The 20,363-nt window shown below is 34.6% G+C and overlaps 1 protein-coding gene across 1 annotated transcript; it reads right to left on the reverse strand.

Moving 5' to 3' along the window:
• Window positions 1-10,241: 10,241 nt before the first annotated feature.
• On the reverse strand, window positions 10,242-20,265 carry LOC136812673 (glutamine--fructose-6-phosphate aminotransferase [isomerizing] 2-like). Its single transcript, XM_067069199.1, has 19 exons — window positions 20,098-20,265; window positions 18,627-18,734; window positions 18,333-18,387; window positions 18,096-18,145; window positions 16,858-16,980; window positions 16,517-16,575; window positions 16,235-16,381; window positions 15,815-15,965; window positions 15,544-15,649; window positions 15,164-15,234; window positions 14,811-14,897; window positions 14,267-14,460; window positions 13,838-13,958; window positions 13,398-13,538; window positions 12,898-13,029; window positions 12,537-12,664; window positions 12,081-12,209; window positions 11,457-11,657; window positions 10,242-10,981 (listed from the first exon to the last, which is right to left on the reverse strand). Exons 1-19 carry the CDS (start codon window positions 20,102-20,104, stop codon window positions 10,937-10,939), a joined length of 2,055 nt encoding a protein of 684 aa, XP_066925300.1. The 5' UTR covers window positions 20,105-20,265; the 3' UTR covers window positions 10,242-10,936.
• Between the last annotated feature and the right edge of the window lie 98 nt (window positions 20,266-20,363).

Raw genomic sequence — 20,363 nt, forward strand, 5'->3', positions numbered from 1 at the left:
TATTCGATTACGTTCGATTACGTTCGACTGATTCAATTGTATTAAATTTTATTCACTTTCATACGGCACTTAAGCACTTGACCCTCCACGCTAAGGGACCATCGACAAAAGAAAATCTTTTTTTAACAGCCTCAGACTGTTAAGACTCTGACCCCCTCCCCCCCTTTCTCTTAACGGCCAAAAAATTCATGAGAACTTTTAAAGACCTGAAATTACCTTTCTCCTACATGTTATTTTGCGTTCTTTTTCTTCACTAACATTGAAATGATGTACAATTGAAAAGTATGGTGGAAGCGGTGGATTGTATGGTTTCTTAGTATTTTTTAAGACTTTGGGACACTGCAAGGAGCTTCTATTGTAAGCGAGATTTTCCTTCTTTTTTAACTATTTTTGACGACATAAGCGTTGACCCCCTCCCCCCTTACGGTCTTAAGCTGTAAAAAAAAAGGATTGCTGATTGTTGACAGCCCCTGCTGAAGAGCTCTAACGGAGTGATCCAATTTAATCGCAATGAACAGTGCAATATTGCAATCCCACGGAAATGCTTTCAAAACACCAGCTTTTTTCGAGTTTTGTCTCGATTACCCAAACGCTGCAATTTCGCGTAGGCTTAAGACTCAAGACTAGAACCCCTAATACGAGACATTTGGCTGACCGAAAAAAAATTATCATCATCAATTTTGTCGATTGTCAGAATCTTTTACTCACTGGAAATACGCAACTTTTGGAAGTTTAATTTTTTTTCCGTTGTGCTTCATTTAAAAAATGATGAAGATGAAAAGTTACCATTGATCCTGCAAGCAAAAAGAGGTATTCCGACTAGTCTATGAAAATGTGCTCGCGCGCAGCGAATAGAATATCTCGCAAATTAATATATGCATAAAACTGACAAATTCCTTTCTTTTTTATTCTTAGGTGACGTCACCATCAATCATCAAAGACTTGACAGTAAGAACAATGGAGAACCAAATTTGGCAATGCATAATAATTATTACAAACGGCTGAGAAAATTTGTGTGACGCAAAATTTGCGCGATAAATGAAGCAGAACGAAGCGCTAGAAAAACGCCCACTGAAAATTGAAACTGGGAATTTATTGAATATTTCACTAATGAAGTATCAAACGTTTTGTTTTTTGTACTTCTTACAAATTCATAGTTTTTAAATATTATTTTTTGAAAGTCAAAGGACAATCAAGGTGAATTTAAGATAATTGGGTGAATATTGGGCGGACAGGCGTTTTGCACATTCTGAGATCGGAAATTAGACAAATTAGAATATTAATTCATCATTTTGTTAATTTTATTTTTTGCGAAGGCAAAATGAATTTTTGTATTTTTGAATTAAGGAAATATAATGTAATATATCTATATATTAATCACCGTAGTCTGTAGTCTGTTTTTTGTGTGTCACTTTCGTTTTTGCAAGCAATTTTCTTTTGTTCTCGAAAAGATAGTTTTGATTGACAGATCGGATAGAGCTTGGTTCAGACTTTATTCAGTCTTTGTTTTGAAATTTAAAGCTCATCTACATTTAGTAATTTTAATTTCTGCCCATGCTTACCTTTTTCTCTCTTCTTTTGTTTTAAATGTTTTCGAATGTATTTAACGATCGTATTTATTAATGACATTCGAATTGTTTTCAAAACAAAACAATTTCATTTCATAGAAAAGAATATTTCAAATGTAAATCAAAACATAAAAATCAAAAAGTTTGTCGGACAGCAACAGCATTCAAATGGCGATATAAAGCATAAGAAAAAGCGTGTTCACCTCTTTCTTCCTATAAAAACATTCAAGTCGTTGTTACTGTTAAAAAGTGTATGTACTTCATTTTACATGTTTAAATCCGAAAAGTTATGACAAGGGTTAAAAATGCAACTTAGAATTGTCTATTTTTTTTTAATCTGATAAAAACAAAGAGTAGCACTATTCTTTAAGTGACTTTCCCACTTTTTCCTGGAGAATTGTCATTTCAACTGGACGGCATATTTAACACAAGCGAAGCGAGAAAAACAACTACCTGCAGAGTTGTTTCAAACGACACTGGTACAGTAACTTTTGACTTAAAAACAAAATTATGTCACAGGGGGAAGAGTACACGATCCAAATATGGTTAAAAGATAAGACGTTTTTTTCAACATCCAAAGGCCTTTTAGTGCGTCCAGCTACAGCTAAGCCGGCGTGCAACGTCGGGTACCGGCTAGTTATATTTAATTATTAATGCCAAAAGATATTTCTTTTAAAGAATAACCTGCTGTGTTGCTTCGACACTTATCCCCGGATTATTTTAGTAGGCACTTCAGTCACGTCACTAAAAACCACATATATGTTGAACCTGACTGACCAAAACAGTAATTACATAAATTATTGTAGAAGTGAACGCTTGAAACAAATGTTTGGGAAATCAAAAAGACAACTTTTGTAAGGCAGTATAGACTTAAACTCTTATATCAGGATTACGGGATTTCCAGTACGGGCCGATTTTACTTTTGTTTTCAGTGGTTTCACTTTTGACTTCAAGCCAACATCTTAGCAACAGGGTGCTTGCCCATAGTTACATGGAATTGTGCAAAAAAATAACATAGAAAGTTTTCCAAATCCCCTATTTCAATTAAACCAATAAAAATGAAACTTTTCCATGTTTCACTTTTTTGCACCAATTCTTCAAAATGAAAATATTAAAGATTTAAAGTTCTTCTTTTAATCAATGATTTTTTACGGCACTTTGTTGACAATCTAACTCTCGCATCAAATTATCGCTTTTTTCAGTAAATTGAAGATGAGAAAAAACCTGAGCCTTAAGGGCTACTTAGACTACACAATATACTGACAAACAATATTTGACAATATAGTTTTCAGACCGGTAATGTACGGAGTAAACAACAGGTACTCTATTATAAAAGGAATTTTCTTTCTTTGAAAATCCCCCTTTATTGCTAAAATATTGTAAATCGAGCTGACAAATATTGTGGATACCTTATCAATATATATTGATTATATTGCCTGGCAATATATTGTGTAGTGTATGTAGCCCTTTAGGATCACAGATTGAAAAAAATATACGAAGGGTGGGATTTTACAGCTGCCCACCATGCAAAGCACAGAGAAGCCACGGGTGCCAAAAAGAAGGGCCGTTTGAAATGCAGCAACCTCATTGGTGGAAATTTGATAAACAGCTGCGAAGGAGCACCAGGAAGCAATCAGTAGAAGATATCACTTTCGTTTTTGTTATGCAGATTTCGATATAAACTTCTCTCAGTCAAGGATTGTCTTGTCAATGTGTTGTGTCAACTTGTCAGCATTGTATTGTTGTAAAGGGAAAAGATAAATGAGGTAAGACTAGCCTAGTTTCTAATCCTGATATAGGAGTTTAAGTTTAGACTGAAAGGATGTTGAGTTTTGTGTATATCCCACTTTGTGATGCACTGATAAACAAAGATTAATAAAAAATGTATGACAATCAATCTAACCAATCGAAGATAGTCAACTATCAATCAAACCAATCTAACCTTCAAACGCAATTATTACCCAGGAATCAGCCATTCCATTGAGACTCAATTACGTTCGACAACCGAATCGCAATTATTCCATCGCGTTCGATTACGTTCGATTGGTTAGATTGCGATTTTTGTTCGAAGTTGTTCGATTGACACCGTCTTGTAATTGTCAACTGTCAGGGGAGCTTCAATAGAACACAAAAACAAAATTTCCCAAGATTTTTATTTTTTCATCATTGATAATTTCTTTCTGTTGATAGCTTTTCATTTGCAATTTGTATGAAACTAGCATAATATAGGTTCAAATTTTCCTGTAAAACCTCACCACAGCAATACACCTTTCCCGTAATTCAAACTTCTCAGAAATTGCCTGGGAAAATATGTGCGCTTCACCGTTGTGTATAAAATGGATAAAATTGTTTGGGAGGTAAACGAACGCCTGCGAGTGGTTAGGGAAAGTGGGTTTTCAGCTTCTAGCTTTTGATAGCGATCTTGTTTTGGCAAAAGATTTTCAGGGTGGTATAATATCATGAATAGATTGAACATACTAAAATTTGAGGGGATTTTGTTTGACAGAACTTAAGCAGTGCGTCACAAACCGCCGTATAAACAAAACTCAACATTCTCACAAAAGTTGTCTTTTTGATTTCCCAAACATTTGTCTATAGCGTTCACTTCCACAATAATTTATGTAAATTGCAATTTCGGTCAGTCCACAGTCTGCTTCAACATATACACGTGTTTTTATTTATGTGACCGAAGTGTCTACTAAAACAATCCGGGGGTAAGTGGCAAAGCAACACAGCACAGCAGAATATTCGTAAAGTAAAGAAATATCTTTTGGTATTGACAATCAAATATAATATAATATATTATATTATATTATATTATATTTCCTTAAGAGCCATTTTCTGTAAGAATCAGGCAGGTCGAGGACAGTAAATTCTGTATCCTCTCCTCCTCTTAGAGTCCATCTGTAAGGCAGTATAACTTTCTTCAAAGTTCTTTTCTAGGTCTGTGTAGTATGTATAATGATAAAACAGTACAAAGGTATGAAATGCAAGAAGAGACTTCCCTTCAAAGATCAATTGCAAATAATTTTTAGCATTTGAAAACAATGAAAAACAAGAGACTTAGCGTTTTTCCTTAGTGGTGAAATTTCTTGTCAAAAGCCTCATTTCACCTGTTAAAAGAACCTTCAACTTCTATGCTAAGTACCCCCACTTAATTTTCTCTTAGTATTTCCTCTGCAATAATGTTAAAAACATTAGAATCAATTTGATTTGATTTAGGGTTTTGCAACAAGCATCAGCCAAAGTTGCTTCCTCGTTACCTGTTGGGGTCTGCTATTTCTGTCTCTGCGACCCTAATTTGCCCTAAAATTCAGTGAAAATTGTGTCCAAGAGTTTGATATTGCAATCTAAGACATTTACCATGGTTTGGAACCACTAGGAAACAGTTTGGAAAATTTTGATAAAGCTGGATGCCTGGTTGCTAGGGAAAAACAATGCGTTGCTAAGGGAAAAATTGTCTAAGTCTTGATGACTTAAAAATATTTTCAAAGATAAATTGTGCAAAAATGGTATTGGAGCACATGGGTTTGATTTTAGGATCAGGTAATATGGCCAAAACACTAACTAAAAATGGTTTGTTTTAGTGGTGGAACTTAGGGCCATGGCTTTAAAAGCTCATTGAAAATACTAAAAATTGAGCGAAAAGCTATCTTTAACCGCCATTTTAGGGCGTGGCCTTAAGTGTCACATGAAAATTTTAATTGAAAGTTAAAGATGACCATAAAGACTTCAGAAAAATACAAAAATATCAATGTGACACTTGTGGCCAAGCCAGCTAATTGCTCTCAAAATCTATTCAAAATTAGAAATGTTGTGATTTCAGGCAATGATTTCTAGCCATGGGGTCAAAAAAAATTTCTCAAAATGCCATTTTTTCAAAGTACCCATTGATTTCTTCCAGGAAAATATGTTTTGAAATGAATCTTAGGCTTGATCATGTCTAAAATTGCTCTTGAAGTCAAAGATTTATCAAAAGTGCACTTTTTTGGGCAAATTGGCCCAAATTTTAAAGGCCCATATCTTGGGAACGAAAAAAGATTTTTCAAAAAAATTTTTACAGGATGTTATTTTCATGTATTTGAGCAAAATATCCAAAAATTGGCAAAATCTGAGGATATCACTTCCTCAACCTGCCTGATTCTGCCTGATTTTTACAGAAAATGGCTCTTAATTCAAAAATCAAAAATTCATTTTTCATTTGCGAAAAATAAAAATAAAATTAATAATGAATTAATATTACATACTAAGACGCCCCCATTTTTTACTCTCGTTTAATTTCCAATCTTGGAACGTGCAAAACGCCCGTCCGCCCAATATCCACCCAATCAGCTTAAATTCAACTTTAATTGTCCTTTGACTTTCAAAAAATAGTATTTAAAAATCATGAATTTATAATAATTACAAAAAAACAAAAAGTTTGATACTTAATCAGTGAAATATTCAATAAATTCCTATTTTCAATTTTCAGTGGGTGTTTTTCTAGGGCTTCGTTTATCGTGCAATTTTTGCGTCACACAAACTTTCTCGGCCGCTCGTAATAATTATGCATTGCCAAATTTGGTTCTCCATTGTCAAGTCAGGATCAATGGTGACGTCACCTAAGCATAAAAAAGAAAGGATTTTGTCAGTTTTATGCATCTATTAATTTGCGAGATATTCTATTTGCCGCGCGAGCGCACTTTTCGTAGACTAGTCGGAAAATTTTTTTATACTCGCGGGATTGATGGTAACTTTTCATCTTCGTTATTTTTAAAATGAAGCACAACCGAAAAAAAAGGAAACTTCATAAAGTTGCGTATTTCCAGTGAGTAAACGATTCTGGCAATTAACAAAATTGGAGATGATGATTTTTTTTCAGTCAGGCAAATGTCTCGTATTGGGGGTTCTAGTCTTGACCCTTAAGCCTACGCGAGATTGAAGCGTTTGGGTAAACGAGACAAAACTCCAAAAAAGCTGGTGTTTTGAAGCGCTTCCGTGCCATCGAAAAATTGCTGTTTGTGACGCACTGTTAAGAAGAGCTCAAAAAATCAACTTTCCCTAAAGAAACGCAGGCAAAATTGGGGTTTGTTTACCTCCAGAGATCAAATGGTAGACAGGAGGAGAACCATGGGAGAAACGTCCTGTATTTTTATAATCTGATGTATACAGGACGGGTATGACCTGTGCCTGGTATGGCACAGGGTATGGCAGTCATCGTAAAATTGTTCTATTCGTGTCACCCGCCCGCATCAAATTTTCTGCTGATTTTCCGGTGCGGAGATGCGGAAAAAAATCTGGGAAAAGCAATTTGTTCTTTTAAAGTATAGCTTTTTTCTCAATTGCTCTGACGACCAGCGAAAAATTGTTTTGCTCGCGTTACCACCCACCCCTGAGTTACTGGCGTGATTAAAAAAAACCTGGGAATGTTTTTACCACCCGTCCGCCTGCATGCATTTTTAACACCCGTTGCGACACGAACAGAGCATTTTTTCGATGACCGCCTATGACCAAATTTGCCTCAAAAATTTTACAGTGGGAAATTCGAATTTAGCGCTGACCTCACTTTATACTAAAATAAAAACCATTTTTTAGCAGATTAAGGTCCTTTTGAACGCAGGTCATATTCACTGACATGTTTTTTGCCCGGGCATATAATCTATATATAATTCAAGATGGCGGAAGAAAAGCAGAAAGGTCTATCATAAAGTCCAACAAACAAACTTAGTCAAACATTAATCAGACAACAACAAAGCTCAATCAAAGCGGCAAAAAGTTTTCCCAGATAACCAGACGATGTCAATCGAGCGGAATCAAACGAAAATTCCAATCGAATCAATCGATTCAATCGAACGCAATCGAACGTATTCTGGGTAAAATTGGATTGATTTGATTGATATTCGATTACGTTCAATTGATATTCGATTACGTTCAATTGATATTCGATTACGTTCTATCGATATTCGATTACGTTCGATTGATATTTGATTACGTTCGATTGATATTCGATTACGTTCAATTGATATTCGATTACGTTCGATTACGTTCGATTGATATTCGATTACGTTCGATTGATATTCGATTATGTTTGATTGATATTCGATTATGTTCGATTGATATTCGATTATGTTCGATTGATATTTGATTACGTTCGACTGCGTTCGACGGGTGGTCGATTAAATTAGATTCCAATTTACCTCAATTCCTTTCAATTTCGAGTGCCTCTTATTAGGGAGGTTAAGTATCGATATGATAGATAAATCAACGCAACGAACGGGCTTTGACACACAACCTGCAGTAAACATGTGGGCAGTGGGCCTGCATGATCTGCATTTTCTAGAATCCAGGCTAAAATGATTTATATCATCTCGTTTAACTCTTCAAATGTTGAGCGAGAATCAACGTTAATCAACAGAATCAATTAGTCGAACCAGTCGAATGCATATAAGCCAACCGAACGTAGTCGAATCATGCATTGAATCAATCGAACACAATCGAATCAATCGAATCCAGGCACTAATCGAACGCAATTGAATCAATCAAGTAAATCGTAATATTCGATTGGCACTCGATTGTGTTTGATTGCGTTCAATTGATTTGGCGTTCAATTCGTTCGATTGACATCGTCTGGACCTGGAGATAAAGTTTTGAAAATGTAGCAAAATTTGAATAGAAACAAATTACCTAGCTATATCGCTAAATAAAAAATAGTCAAATTGCTTACAGATGTGGGCTTCACCAGACGTGACTTACAATCTGTTTGATTAGCATGAAGATGCGAAGGAGGCGGACAGGGAGAGGTTCTCAGTTCTTGGTTCTCAGCAGCTATCCCAGCAGCTTGAGCTCAGCTGACAGCTGACTTTCGCATGCAGGCTGTTGTTGTTTTGATTTACCCTTTTTAAAGAATGTTTACATGAAAACAGAAATGTGTAAAATGCAGAACGACGGAATCGCACGCTTACGCCGCCCACCGACGCGCCAGCTTTGACGCCCTTCTATTTGACTCATCCTATTATCCTGTGTGCTACTGCTAAAGTAAGAGTATACATTTATTTTAAAGTCAAAATTATATACTGTTAGCTTAGAACCTTGGCTAAAGTAACCCCCGGATCAATGTAGTATATTATATAATGCTGTTAGCCCGAAGGGCTACTAAGAAGCGAATCTCTATAATAACCTTTCTTTGGCAAAAAAAAGTAAATGAAGCCTTAGAATATACACCGTATTTTTAAACGATGGATTGAATTTAGCGGTTTCTTTGTTTTTCGAGTGGTATATTTTTTTTAATCTAGCGGAAAATTTTACTTTCAACCTGGAATTTGCATAAAAACCACGGCCGCGCAGCTTAGTTAGAGGCGGATTACCACCACCAAGGAGGAAAAGGGGGAACATTTAAGGTGTGCACAAGGGAACAAAGAAGGTAATTTCGGTACCGTGAAGTGTACACACCTGCACTACCCATCAGGTAAAGACAGAGGGAATCCTCTTAATTAATTGTTTCGAGAGAAAACGAAACAATAATGAAATCAATAATTACAGTAAAGGAATCACCATTATCATAAACCAGCTTGCGTGGCATTCCGTATCAGGAAATGGTTTTTAATTCAATTTGTTTTTTAATTGGTAAATAATAAAGGATAAAATACTATGATATTACGAAAATGGGTCCAAAGCAAAAAGAAAATAACTGAAATTTCTGATAGCGCAAATTTCGCTTCCTGTCTTGATTGTCCATATCAGACAACTGAAAACCACTCTTCATCAATTAGGAAAAGTTTTCTTCTCATCATAATTGAAAACAGGAAAATATTTGTCTTGACGACTTCTATTGCAATCCAAAGGCTTTCCTTACATTATCTCAAAGTGTTTCATAATACACGCTTTTTTTATAAGAATACACTTTATAAGAATGTCTATGATGAAAATGGCCAAAAAATTAAGAATATCGTAAGAATATCACCATCATGAAAATCTAAATGCCATTTACATAGCAATTTTAACTGTAAATTGCCAGTCTTCCCCCAGTAAGACTCAAATTTTCAGGTGTGTATTTCTTGTCAAATTTTGGTTGAACTTCGACCCTAACCTAAGAAAATACCATAAGAATATTTTAGGATGATTTTTCCAAAAATGTTAAGAATATCCATGATGAAATGAAAAAAAACAAACATTTTTATAAAACCTCCGAGCTGCCAACAAAAACTTGAGAAATTTCAAGTTACTGTGTATCTAATAAAATCTTATATATCTAATCATATAGAAAGCACTTGTGAATACTTGGATCACAGAGATTCGAAAGCACAAAGGGGGTAGGTCTAAGAAAGCAAACCTATATCTATACCTATAAACGCCCCGAACAGCATTGAATTTAGTGATACATACGCTTTGAAATCATAATTGATGTCAATAGATGGCAAGATCCCAAGATCCCAGGTTTTTAATTCATTTTCATTCATAACTTTCATAACTTTCACATACTTGAAGCAATTTTCATTTGAAATAAAGAAGACAATCGTGAATCGTAGCAACTCAGGCCGCGTACTGCCTGTGACCACCAAATTTAAACAAGAAACAAGCTTAAGATTTTTCTGGCGAGCAGGTCCACTAAGCAAAGCAACAAAAATAGCCAAAATAGTATTGCGGAAGAACCGGGAGCTTAGAGGCTTAGGTTCGGAGAAAGAAGGGAAATAAAAAATGAGAAATTTTATAAAAAATAATGTATTCAATTATTTAAATAAGCAAACAAACAAAAAATACTGTAATGAAATTACTATGACACGTAAACACATTTACATTGCAAAAAAAAAAAAAATAAGGATAAAAATTTTTAAAGATCCTTTCAAAAGTTATGGTTAAACTTTCACATCGTATAAAAAACGAAAAAAATCTGATACATTTATCATTAAAATGACAATCTAAAGCAAACTGACAGGGCTTGTATGATGTAAAAAAATTAACTGAACTAGGTTTGATAAACCATTTTAGGGTATGCACAATGCATTGGGTTGTTTTGTGTCCCCTTAGACTGGCCACACACATATCGAAAAAGAACAAGAGCTATTTGAGGCTAAGAAAACGGCTGTCTTATAGTCATTCTTTGCCTTGATGCCACTTAAGGTCATTTTAGTGGATTTTCACATGGTTAACTAGATGATGGATACGATATTCTAAAATATCTATACCTTACAACAGAAAAACAAATATTTCAGTTTGTATAATTCTACAATGTCACACAATAATTGACTGGTATGAGGATTTTCAAACTTTCGTTGTTTGGGATGTTATTTTTTTAAATATTCTAAAAAATTGCTATTACTATTTTCTATTTACTAGGGGGTTATTATTAAAAGGCTAAAAGATGGCGGCATGGATGTGGTTTGTGATGTAATCTATTCTACTGTGACAGATTTTGCCAAGTTCCTTGGGAAATCCACCTGGAAAAAAAGAGAAGAAAAATCATTGATACAGTAGTGAAATTTAGCTGGTACAATGGTGATCAAAACTGGTGTCCGATGACCCTTTTCCACCGGCAAGTCCCCCCTCTCCCCCAAAAATCAATGTTGGAGTTGAATTTTTGCACGTTCACAAGACTCACTGATGGTACTCAGTGAGGGGGAGGGGGTGGACAAACAGTTCTGTCTAGGATTGTAGCTATAAAACAGCAGTTTTCTGATGAAGAATAAAATGTGCTTTTCCAGGAAACCTGCTCTTTCATGAAAATCGGAAATGATTGGGTAGTTATAACACGTTTTCAATTAACTTTCAGCGAGTATTTCGATCTTCCAGCCTTCAGAACCACGAGAACAAAAAAAAAATCCCAATGAAAACAATCAAAAGTAGAGTTCATTTTCTGGAAGAGTATCTCAGTATCTAAAGTGTCCAAAACCCTCAATAAGAAATTCAACTTACATCATATCCTCTTAGAACAGCTAAATGGAAAGATAATAACTGTAGAGGGATGACTGTCAATACACCAGATAGACAATCTGGAACTTGTGGGATCTCCAGTGAGTAATCAGCAATCTTCTTTGTTTCTTCGTCACCTTTGGTGCAAATAACGATAGGTTGTCCTTGACGTGCTAACACTTGTTGACAAGCATTCATACATTTCTAAAGAGAAGGAAAGAAAAAATTTTTTTAAGGTTTTTAATGGTCATTCTTAGGTTGGATTCCTGTTATTTAGCTTAGTTGGAATTATTTCTTAATTCACTAATGGTACAAGACAAGAGCATTGGATTCGAGTTTCAAAGGGTTGAAATTGGTAAATGCGAGAGCTTTTAGAACTTCGACGTCATCAACCCTGGTAAACTGGAACCTAATTCAATTCATAATGATGCTTCAATCTAATGCTTACAGTGCTGATATAAAAAAGTGCATAAAAAGCAAGAACAAGTAAGAACACATGTAAGAACACAATCGAAAACAATAGAAACAGTGATAAGACTATAAGACCCCTGTAACACTTTAAGTGGTAGAAAACAAGTTTTTGTAGATTCTGTTTCAGAGAAATGACGAGACCACATCTGAACTTACATCATAAGTTTTATCTCTGAGTGCGATCATGAGTACAGGCATATCTTTGTCAACAAGTGCCAATGGTCCATGCTTCAATTCTCCAGCTAAGATACCTTCTGAATGCATGTATGTAATCTCTTTGACTTTCTGAAATAGTAGACAAAAAGAAACCGATAAAGTGTGAGTTTTAATGAAAAACAGCAGCAAGGCATAAAACAGGCTGACTATCTAACGTTCACATCGTCCATATAACGTTAAATGAACGTTAAAAACAACGTTGTGTGCCAGCTTGGATTGTGATGAGTTGCATTTTCTGAAAAACTTGTAGGTATACCAGGATGCTGAGTTGCATTTTATGAAAAACTTGTAGGTATAAGATTTTCAGATTTCGGCAACTCGGTTAAAGTAAATTTTAAATTTGTCTTAAGAAGGACACTATCCAGCCAATTTAAAGAAATCTGGCTAGAAACTTACCAATGCTCCTTCGAGGCATGTCGCAAATTGGTATCCACGTCCCATCATCAATAAACTTTTCTGGTTATGAATTTTCAATGCGATTTCATGAATTTCTTTGTCCAGTTTCAATACTTCAGAGATTTTTTCTACAAACAGGAGAAAAATATGAAATATACTCCCTACTCAACGTATTGCTGAAGCAGCTGAAGAAAGTCGGCTGATAATGATGATATCATCAAAAAGTTCTAAATATTGCTTTCGCTTTACTGGGCTATATACGTGTAAACGTGGATAGAACGGTGCTAGGAAAAAAGCCATGACCGTCTATACAGGATTATAAATCAGCTGGCTTTTTCAATAGCAACTCTACACTACAAACCTGGGAATGTTTTCAGACATGTGATGATCTCGTTGACGCGATCTTGTTTAGAGATTCGATCTTCAGCCATCATAACACCAAACATGACCAACGATAAGAACTGACTGGTGTATGCTTTTGTACTGGCAACACCTGTGATGAGATAAGAGATTAAAAGACATTACAATGACGAGGTTGTACATCAAAATGTAGAATCGCACTAGGTTTTACTTCCATAGATGATGATTTTTACTCAGCTAGTTTACCCATGCACTAGTGGTGGTGAGTTCGAATCTGGTACTGGTCAAGGACAAAAGAATTAGGGTTAACTTTCAAGAGCCATAAAGGTTTGTTTACAAGGCAATACCCAGATACCAAGTACACTACCGTGTAATATTTAGCTCCCACACCTTTACTGGACCATATTATCTCAAACTAAATTGAGTTGGTGGTGACCCTTCGGATCACAAACAAGAGCTCGACCGATTGAGCTACTCAACTATTAACGCAAATAAACTCACCAATTTCAGGACCAGCATTGATGTGAACACCACACATAGTTTCACGTGAGATACTACTTCCAACAGTGTTGGTGATTCCCACTAATAAAGCTCCACGTGATTTGCAATAACGTAATGCCATCAATGTATCAGCTGTCTCGCCTGGGGAAAAATAAAAATAAAAGTCCCGTCACTTTTACATTGAATGAGAAGAAATGACACAAAAATAGGGCAATTATTATGGTAAAGTACGTAAAAGAAAAAACATATTTTCTAAAAGTTTCCGAATATTCATGACAGAAAAACAATGAAATGTTTACTTATACAATTATTTCAAACTTAAATCAGGCGAATCGCAGAAAATCTTTGAATTTGCCTCATTTTTGAGGCGAAACAGCTGATTAATTTTTCGGGCTATAAGATGATATCTGAGTAGACACAATCGTTATTGTTACACCTACCAGACTGACTGATGAAGAAGCAAACGTCATCTCTGAAAATAGGTGTTTGTCTGTCCAAGAAGTCGCTGGCAAGTTCGACCATGACTGGTAGCTCTGTCAATTCCTCTAATAATTGTCGTGTCTAGGAAGAACAAGGGTTACAGGTTAGGGATTTTTCAAAAAAATTTTAATTGAATATTTTAAATCACAGATTTGGTAAATGAAGCACATAATTTGCTCCATTCTTTATGATGTAAAAGATACCATGTAAAAATAGTGAAATTTAAGTTCAGGAAACAGATACTTTTGCTAACAAAAAAAGAAATGCCTGCTATTTTGATAACAATTTGTCATCATAACCATTAAAATCAGGCTATCAGAACGAGAAAGACTGTGCTACATGGTGATCCTATGTATGTGTCTTAACTTGTAAAGGCTCGATCAACTTACTGCGACTGCACTGTGGTAAGAAGTTCCACAAGCGATGAAGATCAACCTTCTACAACGTTTAATGTAATCCATGTGAGACACCAAACCACCAAGGATAACTCTGTTTTCTTCAAAGTTGACACGTCCTCTCATGGTATTGTAGATTGATTCTGGTTGTTCCATGATCTCCTTTTGCATAAAGGTGCTGTAGTTGCCTAAAAATAGTAGAATAAGTGTTGGTTATTTGTCAAGAATCTTTGATATGACTTAAGCCATGGCTAATTTTGAGATTGGGCAAACATACTTACGATCGAGCTTTAAAAAAGGAGATTGTTCCAAAGTACCTAAACGCTCCTTAGCAGCCTTTATTTCATTCATATCATCAACACTAGATTGGATTCATTTAATCCGGAAACATTTGATGGAACTCTTGCAAATTATGGTTTACATTCACGTTTAATATTTAAGCTATTTGTGTTATTTTTGTAGTGAACTATGCCCTAGAAGTTACTTTTTCAGATATGAAAAGCTTGCAGTTGAGTAATAAGAAACCAATAATAGCAACCTTTCATAATTTGTTGAATTTCCAGTTGAAGATGTTGTACATCTCTTGTCAAAGGCGTTGAATCGTTCATGCCAGCAATTTGCAAATCTGTAAAAAAGATGAATATTTAAAATTAAAATTACCACGCCTTATCATATACATTTCTAACCCTAAAAGATATTTATCGGCTATGGCTTTAGTAAATTTAGTAAAGTTAGATAAATTTCCATCTTGCAAAACTACATGCTGCGAGGATTGAAAATTTAATTTAGTTTTAGACCAAACAAAATCCATCTAATGTTTTTTAACGTCTAGAAATCTTTAATTAATGAATGCCAAAAAAGGTGATGTCTATCAGTTTGGATTCTACTTACTTCCATCACGAACAAGTGCAACATCTCCATCTTCCAAGAAGATAACTCGCTTTGTGTGTTCAATGATGGCACTGGAAAAGAAATTGAATTATTGTGTAAAGTGTCAAGAAATATTTGTATTCTTATTGTCACACTCTCTTAAATTGTGCTTATTATATTTTCCATCTTTCAAATTTTATGTTTTATTCAATTTTTCTTTTTTTAACGATTTAAGAAAAATAAAAGGTTTGGTTTGAGTTTGTACATGTTTTTGTCCTTGAATGGAACTTAGAATACAAATATACCAAACTACAATGTCAACTTTGAAAAAATCTTTTTGAAAATGAAAAATCTTTTTTTTATGACCAAGTACTGCTCTATGGATAAAGATATTTTCTTACCTAGCATCTGAAGCAAAAAAATATTCCATTCCATTACCGTCAGCTGTGCAGAAATTTGTACTTTGTGAATCGAACTCCAATGTTGGACGTTCATCTTTGGACATTTCTAATAAAAAGAATTTTGATAGAAAATTATTACGAAAATTCTCTAACAGGTCATTGTAAGGAAATAAAGCAGCAGTAATTAAAAAAAAGGTTGATAAAATAATTCCATACATACAGTAAATATCATTTACTGTTTACCAAAATCAATTCCTTAAGGTACACCTACCTGTACTCTTTTGGCTGACCAAGACAGGGATTTGATCTATTGTAATGGGTTTGTCACTTTTGACACCAACCAACAAAGGGCTTCCTCTTCTAGTAGCTACACATTGGTTTGGGAAATGACTGCTTTTGAAGACCAGAGCAAATGCGCCTTCCTAGAAAGACAAGAAGTTGACAAATCTTTAAGTATTTTTTTCATTTTTGTGAAAGTCTTCTTGCCAAGCAATTTTTCACAATAAAGCCTGTTAAGGTACTCAGATTTGTTCAATATATGGGAATTTTGAGTAATTGAGACAGGGTCTAAACGGAGGAAAGAACTTGCCTAATTTAAAGGAAAATCCACTGTAAAGGAAAAACATTAGTTTATGCCATATTCATTGCAGAAATTCAAAAATTTTATTGACATGCAAAACTAAAAACTTACCAATTGTAAGATGACTTGTTCCACAAGTTCTGGGAAAGATAGTTTCTTTTCATTGCCACTTTGTTGGTCACGATCATAAATCAATTTCAATAGTTTAACGATAACTTCTGTGTCTGTATCAGATTCGGTCATATAACCTTTCTTTGCCTAAAGTGCAGGAAGAGTTTATTTACGTACAATAAACCTTAAAAATATACACTTAAGGTAGTAACATTCCACATGTTTTAAAAGGTTTTGGTTAAAGTGAGGGATAATAAACAACAACATTAAAAAAAATCTTACCAATAATTGTTTGATATCTTTATAATTTGTGATAATTCCATTATGTACAACAACAAATTCTAAAAAGGCAGAGATAAAAATATATGTGAGATTTATTTTGTTATAAAGTTTATGGCATATATCGCATTCAAAAAAACTTTCTTGTGTTCTTTCTGGTTCTTTTAATGTTTTTGAGCCTTTTAGACACAAAATTCTTTCCTAATTTTACATCCAAAAGCTGTAAAAAACACAAAAATTTGTCTCTTGTCATGAACTTATTTTAAAGCAAGACTAAGCCAAAGTCTCAATACAAAAGTAAAGCTTCTAGCAATACTTCTTGTGAATAATTAATCAGGAATTACCATTTGTTTCGTCAGATCTGTGTGGATGAGCATTGGTTGGACTGGGTTCACCATGTGTGGCCCAACGAGTGTGTGAGATACCAAGATGGTAGGAGAACTCTTGGTCAAAGCATTTGGTATCCTCTGAAAGGTCGTAAGTAGAGATGACTAATTAGTTTGAATCAAAATTTGATAGAAGTAAATAAATCTTTGGATTGTAATTTTGTAATAGTGCTGCGTAGAAACTTTTTTAAGTTAGGAGAAGCTTTGCTTTAGCTTTTTTAAAGCTTTTGAAACAGTGCTCATTTTTCGACAAAAGCCTGTTTGCTGAATCCAATCTTTTGATTGTTATGTCTATAAAATTATTTTTATTCCATTCGTTTGCAAACTGTTAAAGTTATTCATTTATCTAAAAATCTTTTTTTAAAGGTTTGCTTGGCTATTAGAACAATGTTTTTTAACATTTAATCCTACCTGTGTCAGGCCTTTTTGAGGCAGCTTTAAGAAATTAAAATTAATTTAGAAGCATATTGCAAAACAGGGCACACTTTCAAATCAAAACAAGGAAAGCTTGTTTTATTTTGTTTCAAAACATGTTTTTTGAGGGGAGTGTCTTGGGATGTTTTCAAGACTTCTTTTTCAATAATTGGCAATTACAAAAAGGTTGATAAATAATATTTTTCCTTTGCGTATAATTATCATGTTATTACATATTTCTGAGCATCAAAATTACTTTTTCATTGATATTATATTGCTTACTTCTGGTAAAGATTACTTGCCTAACCACAACACACATGTAATAGTTAATTTGAAATTTTGTAATCAAAGTTCCTGAATTCATGTTATCAGGGGACTTCCCAAATACATTTTAAAGAGAAATGTTTAAATTGGTAGCAAGGGAAAAACCCAAACAACTCAAACTATTGATATTTTCTAAAACAAAGTTGACAATCCACTTTTGAAAGTAAAGTAACAGTAAAAAGATCTGATCTGATTTATTCCAATTAATTCGTATAGGTTGTATTACATTGATTGATTACAAACAAATTAAAAAAGACACAAAAAAGTCTGAGACAAAATCAAAGACATTGGGGAAATCACCAAAGTACACAGAGCTGTTAAGAAATGTGAATAAAGAAAAAAATATGAATAATTGATGTAACTGTGATTCCTTTTCATAAAAGGTATCCCCACTATGATGATTCCTTTTTATAAAGTGAAAGTAAAATCACTAGAAGCAAGAACTTAAGATTTCTTACCAAGAATTTTATCGCTCAAGCATTTGACCTTTCCTTTATTTTTAACAATGCTGAAAAGTAAAAATAAACTATTATGAGGAAAATGTCTGTAAAAGTTCAAACATATATATGCTTTTAATTTTGCGAAGACCAGAGAAATTGAAGATTTAGAATTTCAGGCAATTTGACTTGAAATTCTAATTGAGAAATGATGGTTCACTCTTAAGTCTTCTTTGAGAAAAAAATATTTCTGTTTACCTGGTAGTCTTTCCTTCAGTCTCATTAAATTGCTCATTAGAATCAAAAGCAACACCTAAAATATCAAATCAATATTACCTTTAATACAATCAAGAATAATACATTCAAGCATGAATGAACACTCTGTTTTAACAGGAAAAAATCGAAATATATATAATAGCCGCCATTCTTTTTCATCGTTCAACACACTCTGTTTTAACAGAAAACACATCTCATTAAAGGGAAATTGTGCCATTTATTAACTGTCACAGTCAATAGTAATTGACTTAAAAAATAAAAAATAAACAAACTGACCTGCTGAGTCATATCCTCTGTACTCTAGCCTTTGAAGACCATTCACTAATGTATCTAGGATGAATTTTCTTGATCTTGGAACACCATAATTTAAGTATGCAAAAATTCCTGAATATAAAAGAAAAATGTAAAAAATGATTTAGTCCAATTGTTTATCCTTTCTCACCATACCTAAATAAAAATAGACCTTTGCTAGTTGGGATGCCTCATGTTGAATAATCAAAAACTCCAGCATTAAGAAAATGACACTAAAATACATAAATTATTTAAGTGTACTGTAAGTGTGCATTAATTATTTCTTATGACTGTATTGATGTTGGATGGCACTTAATTGGTGACAATATTTTCACGATTTTGTGCCTTTTAGTTCCTTTTGCTATCAAATCACGCATGTTTGTTGCCGAAATACGTATCATTAGGGTCTCTTTGATGCCCCAGTAAACATGATTTTTGATTTTTGAAATGCTGCCCCTGAAAAGTTGACGACGTAGGCGGAAATTCTTTCTGCCCCTGAGATAGTGCCGTGCGCGAAGGCGAAATTTTTCAGGGGTATTTTTCGTGCTTTGTTTTGGTACGTAACGCGATTGAGATGTTCAATAGTGTTGAGGGCGTTATTTTTCAGGGCGGAAGGCCGCATTTTACTAAGAAGGGCGGTCGATTGGGCGTAAACTTATTAATTTCGGCAGGAAAGAAGAAAAGATGGCGGACGTTGGCGGTGGTTTGTAGATGCTGCCCTTGGCCTCTTGGAATCTTGCACTTTCTACCCCTGGTAAGAAGCATTTCTGCCCCTGAGGGCACTGATACAACTTTTTCTGCCCCTGCCCTTTCAGAAAAGGAAAGGTGCTGCCCTGAGATCTCGACGAAATCTGCCACAATCTGAAAACTGGGAGGCAGCCATGTTGAATAATTATAAAACAATGATATATACAACCATGCATAATTTTTAAAATATGCATGATACAGTAATTATGTATGGCTGTATTATTGTTTTTATGCTGGACTACATATTTATTCAACATGGCTGCCTCTTTAAAAAAAGGTCTATTTTATTTTGAAAGGACCCTGCCGACGCACCGGACTTAACGAACACCGGACACGCGAAAGTCCGGTGTAAAATGAGAATTTTTTTTACCACCAGACAATCTCTACACCGGACTTAAGGAAGTCGGATGTCCGGTGTCGAAGAAGGATATTTTTTCCAGCGGACAATCAAAACACCGGACATGACCAGTCCGGTGCGTCCGGTGTTTCTCTTTTTGTTTCGTAAATGTCCGGCGTCCAAAATTCCCTGCATGCAACACCGGATTGACACCGGACTTATTGCATCCGGTGTAGCGAAAGGATACTTTTTGCCACCGGACAAAACACACCGGACAGTCCGGTGCGTCGACAGGGTCCTATTTTGAAAGCCGCTTGATTTAAATGACGAGGGGATTACTCTACAGAGTGAATAGAAATGAATCATACTTACCACACATATTGAGTCCTTTTAGTTTCTGGTTAAAATATTTAACAAAATATAATATTGAATTCTTAAACGAATGAAATTCTAAGTGCTTGTAGTATGATGATGTCCAACCTTCTCAAAGGACAAAATCCTATAAAGTTTCATGTGGAAAATTGCCGTGCAGATAACACCATTTTGATTATAAATCAAACAACAACAAACATTAAGGGGATTCCCCTAAGTACACACTTAACTACTGACCTGCTATAAACTTTGAAATCTTTACAAAA

The sequence above is a fragment of the Clytia hemisphaerica genome, unplaced genomic scaffold, assembly GCF_902728285.1.
Source record: "Clytia hemisphaerica strain Z4C2 unplaced genomic scaffold, Clytia hemisphaerica genome assembly, whole genome shotgun sequence".
In the NCBI taxonomy this organism is placed as follows: Eukaryota; Metazoa; Cnidaria; class Hydrozoa; order Leptothecata; family Clytiidae; genus Clytia; species Clytia hemisphaerica.

Bases quoted from the DNA above. Each gene is read 5' to 3' on its own strand.
- LOC136812673 (XM_067069199.1), bottom strand. The intron at 16,981-18,095 runs GTAAGAAATCTT...ACGACCTTTCAG, and splicing joins CTTGAGCGATAAAATTCTTG to AGGATACCAAATGCTTTGAC. The intron at 13,539-13,837 runs GTAGGTGTAACA...ATTTTTCCCCAG, and splicing joins CTTCTTCATCAGTCAGTCTG to GCGAGACAGCTGATACATTG.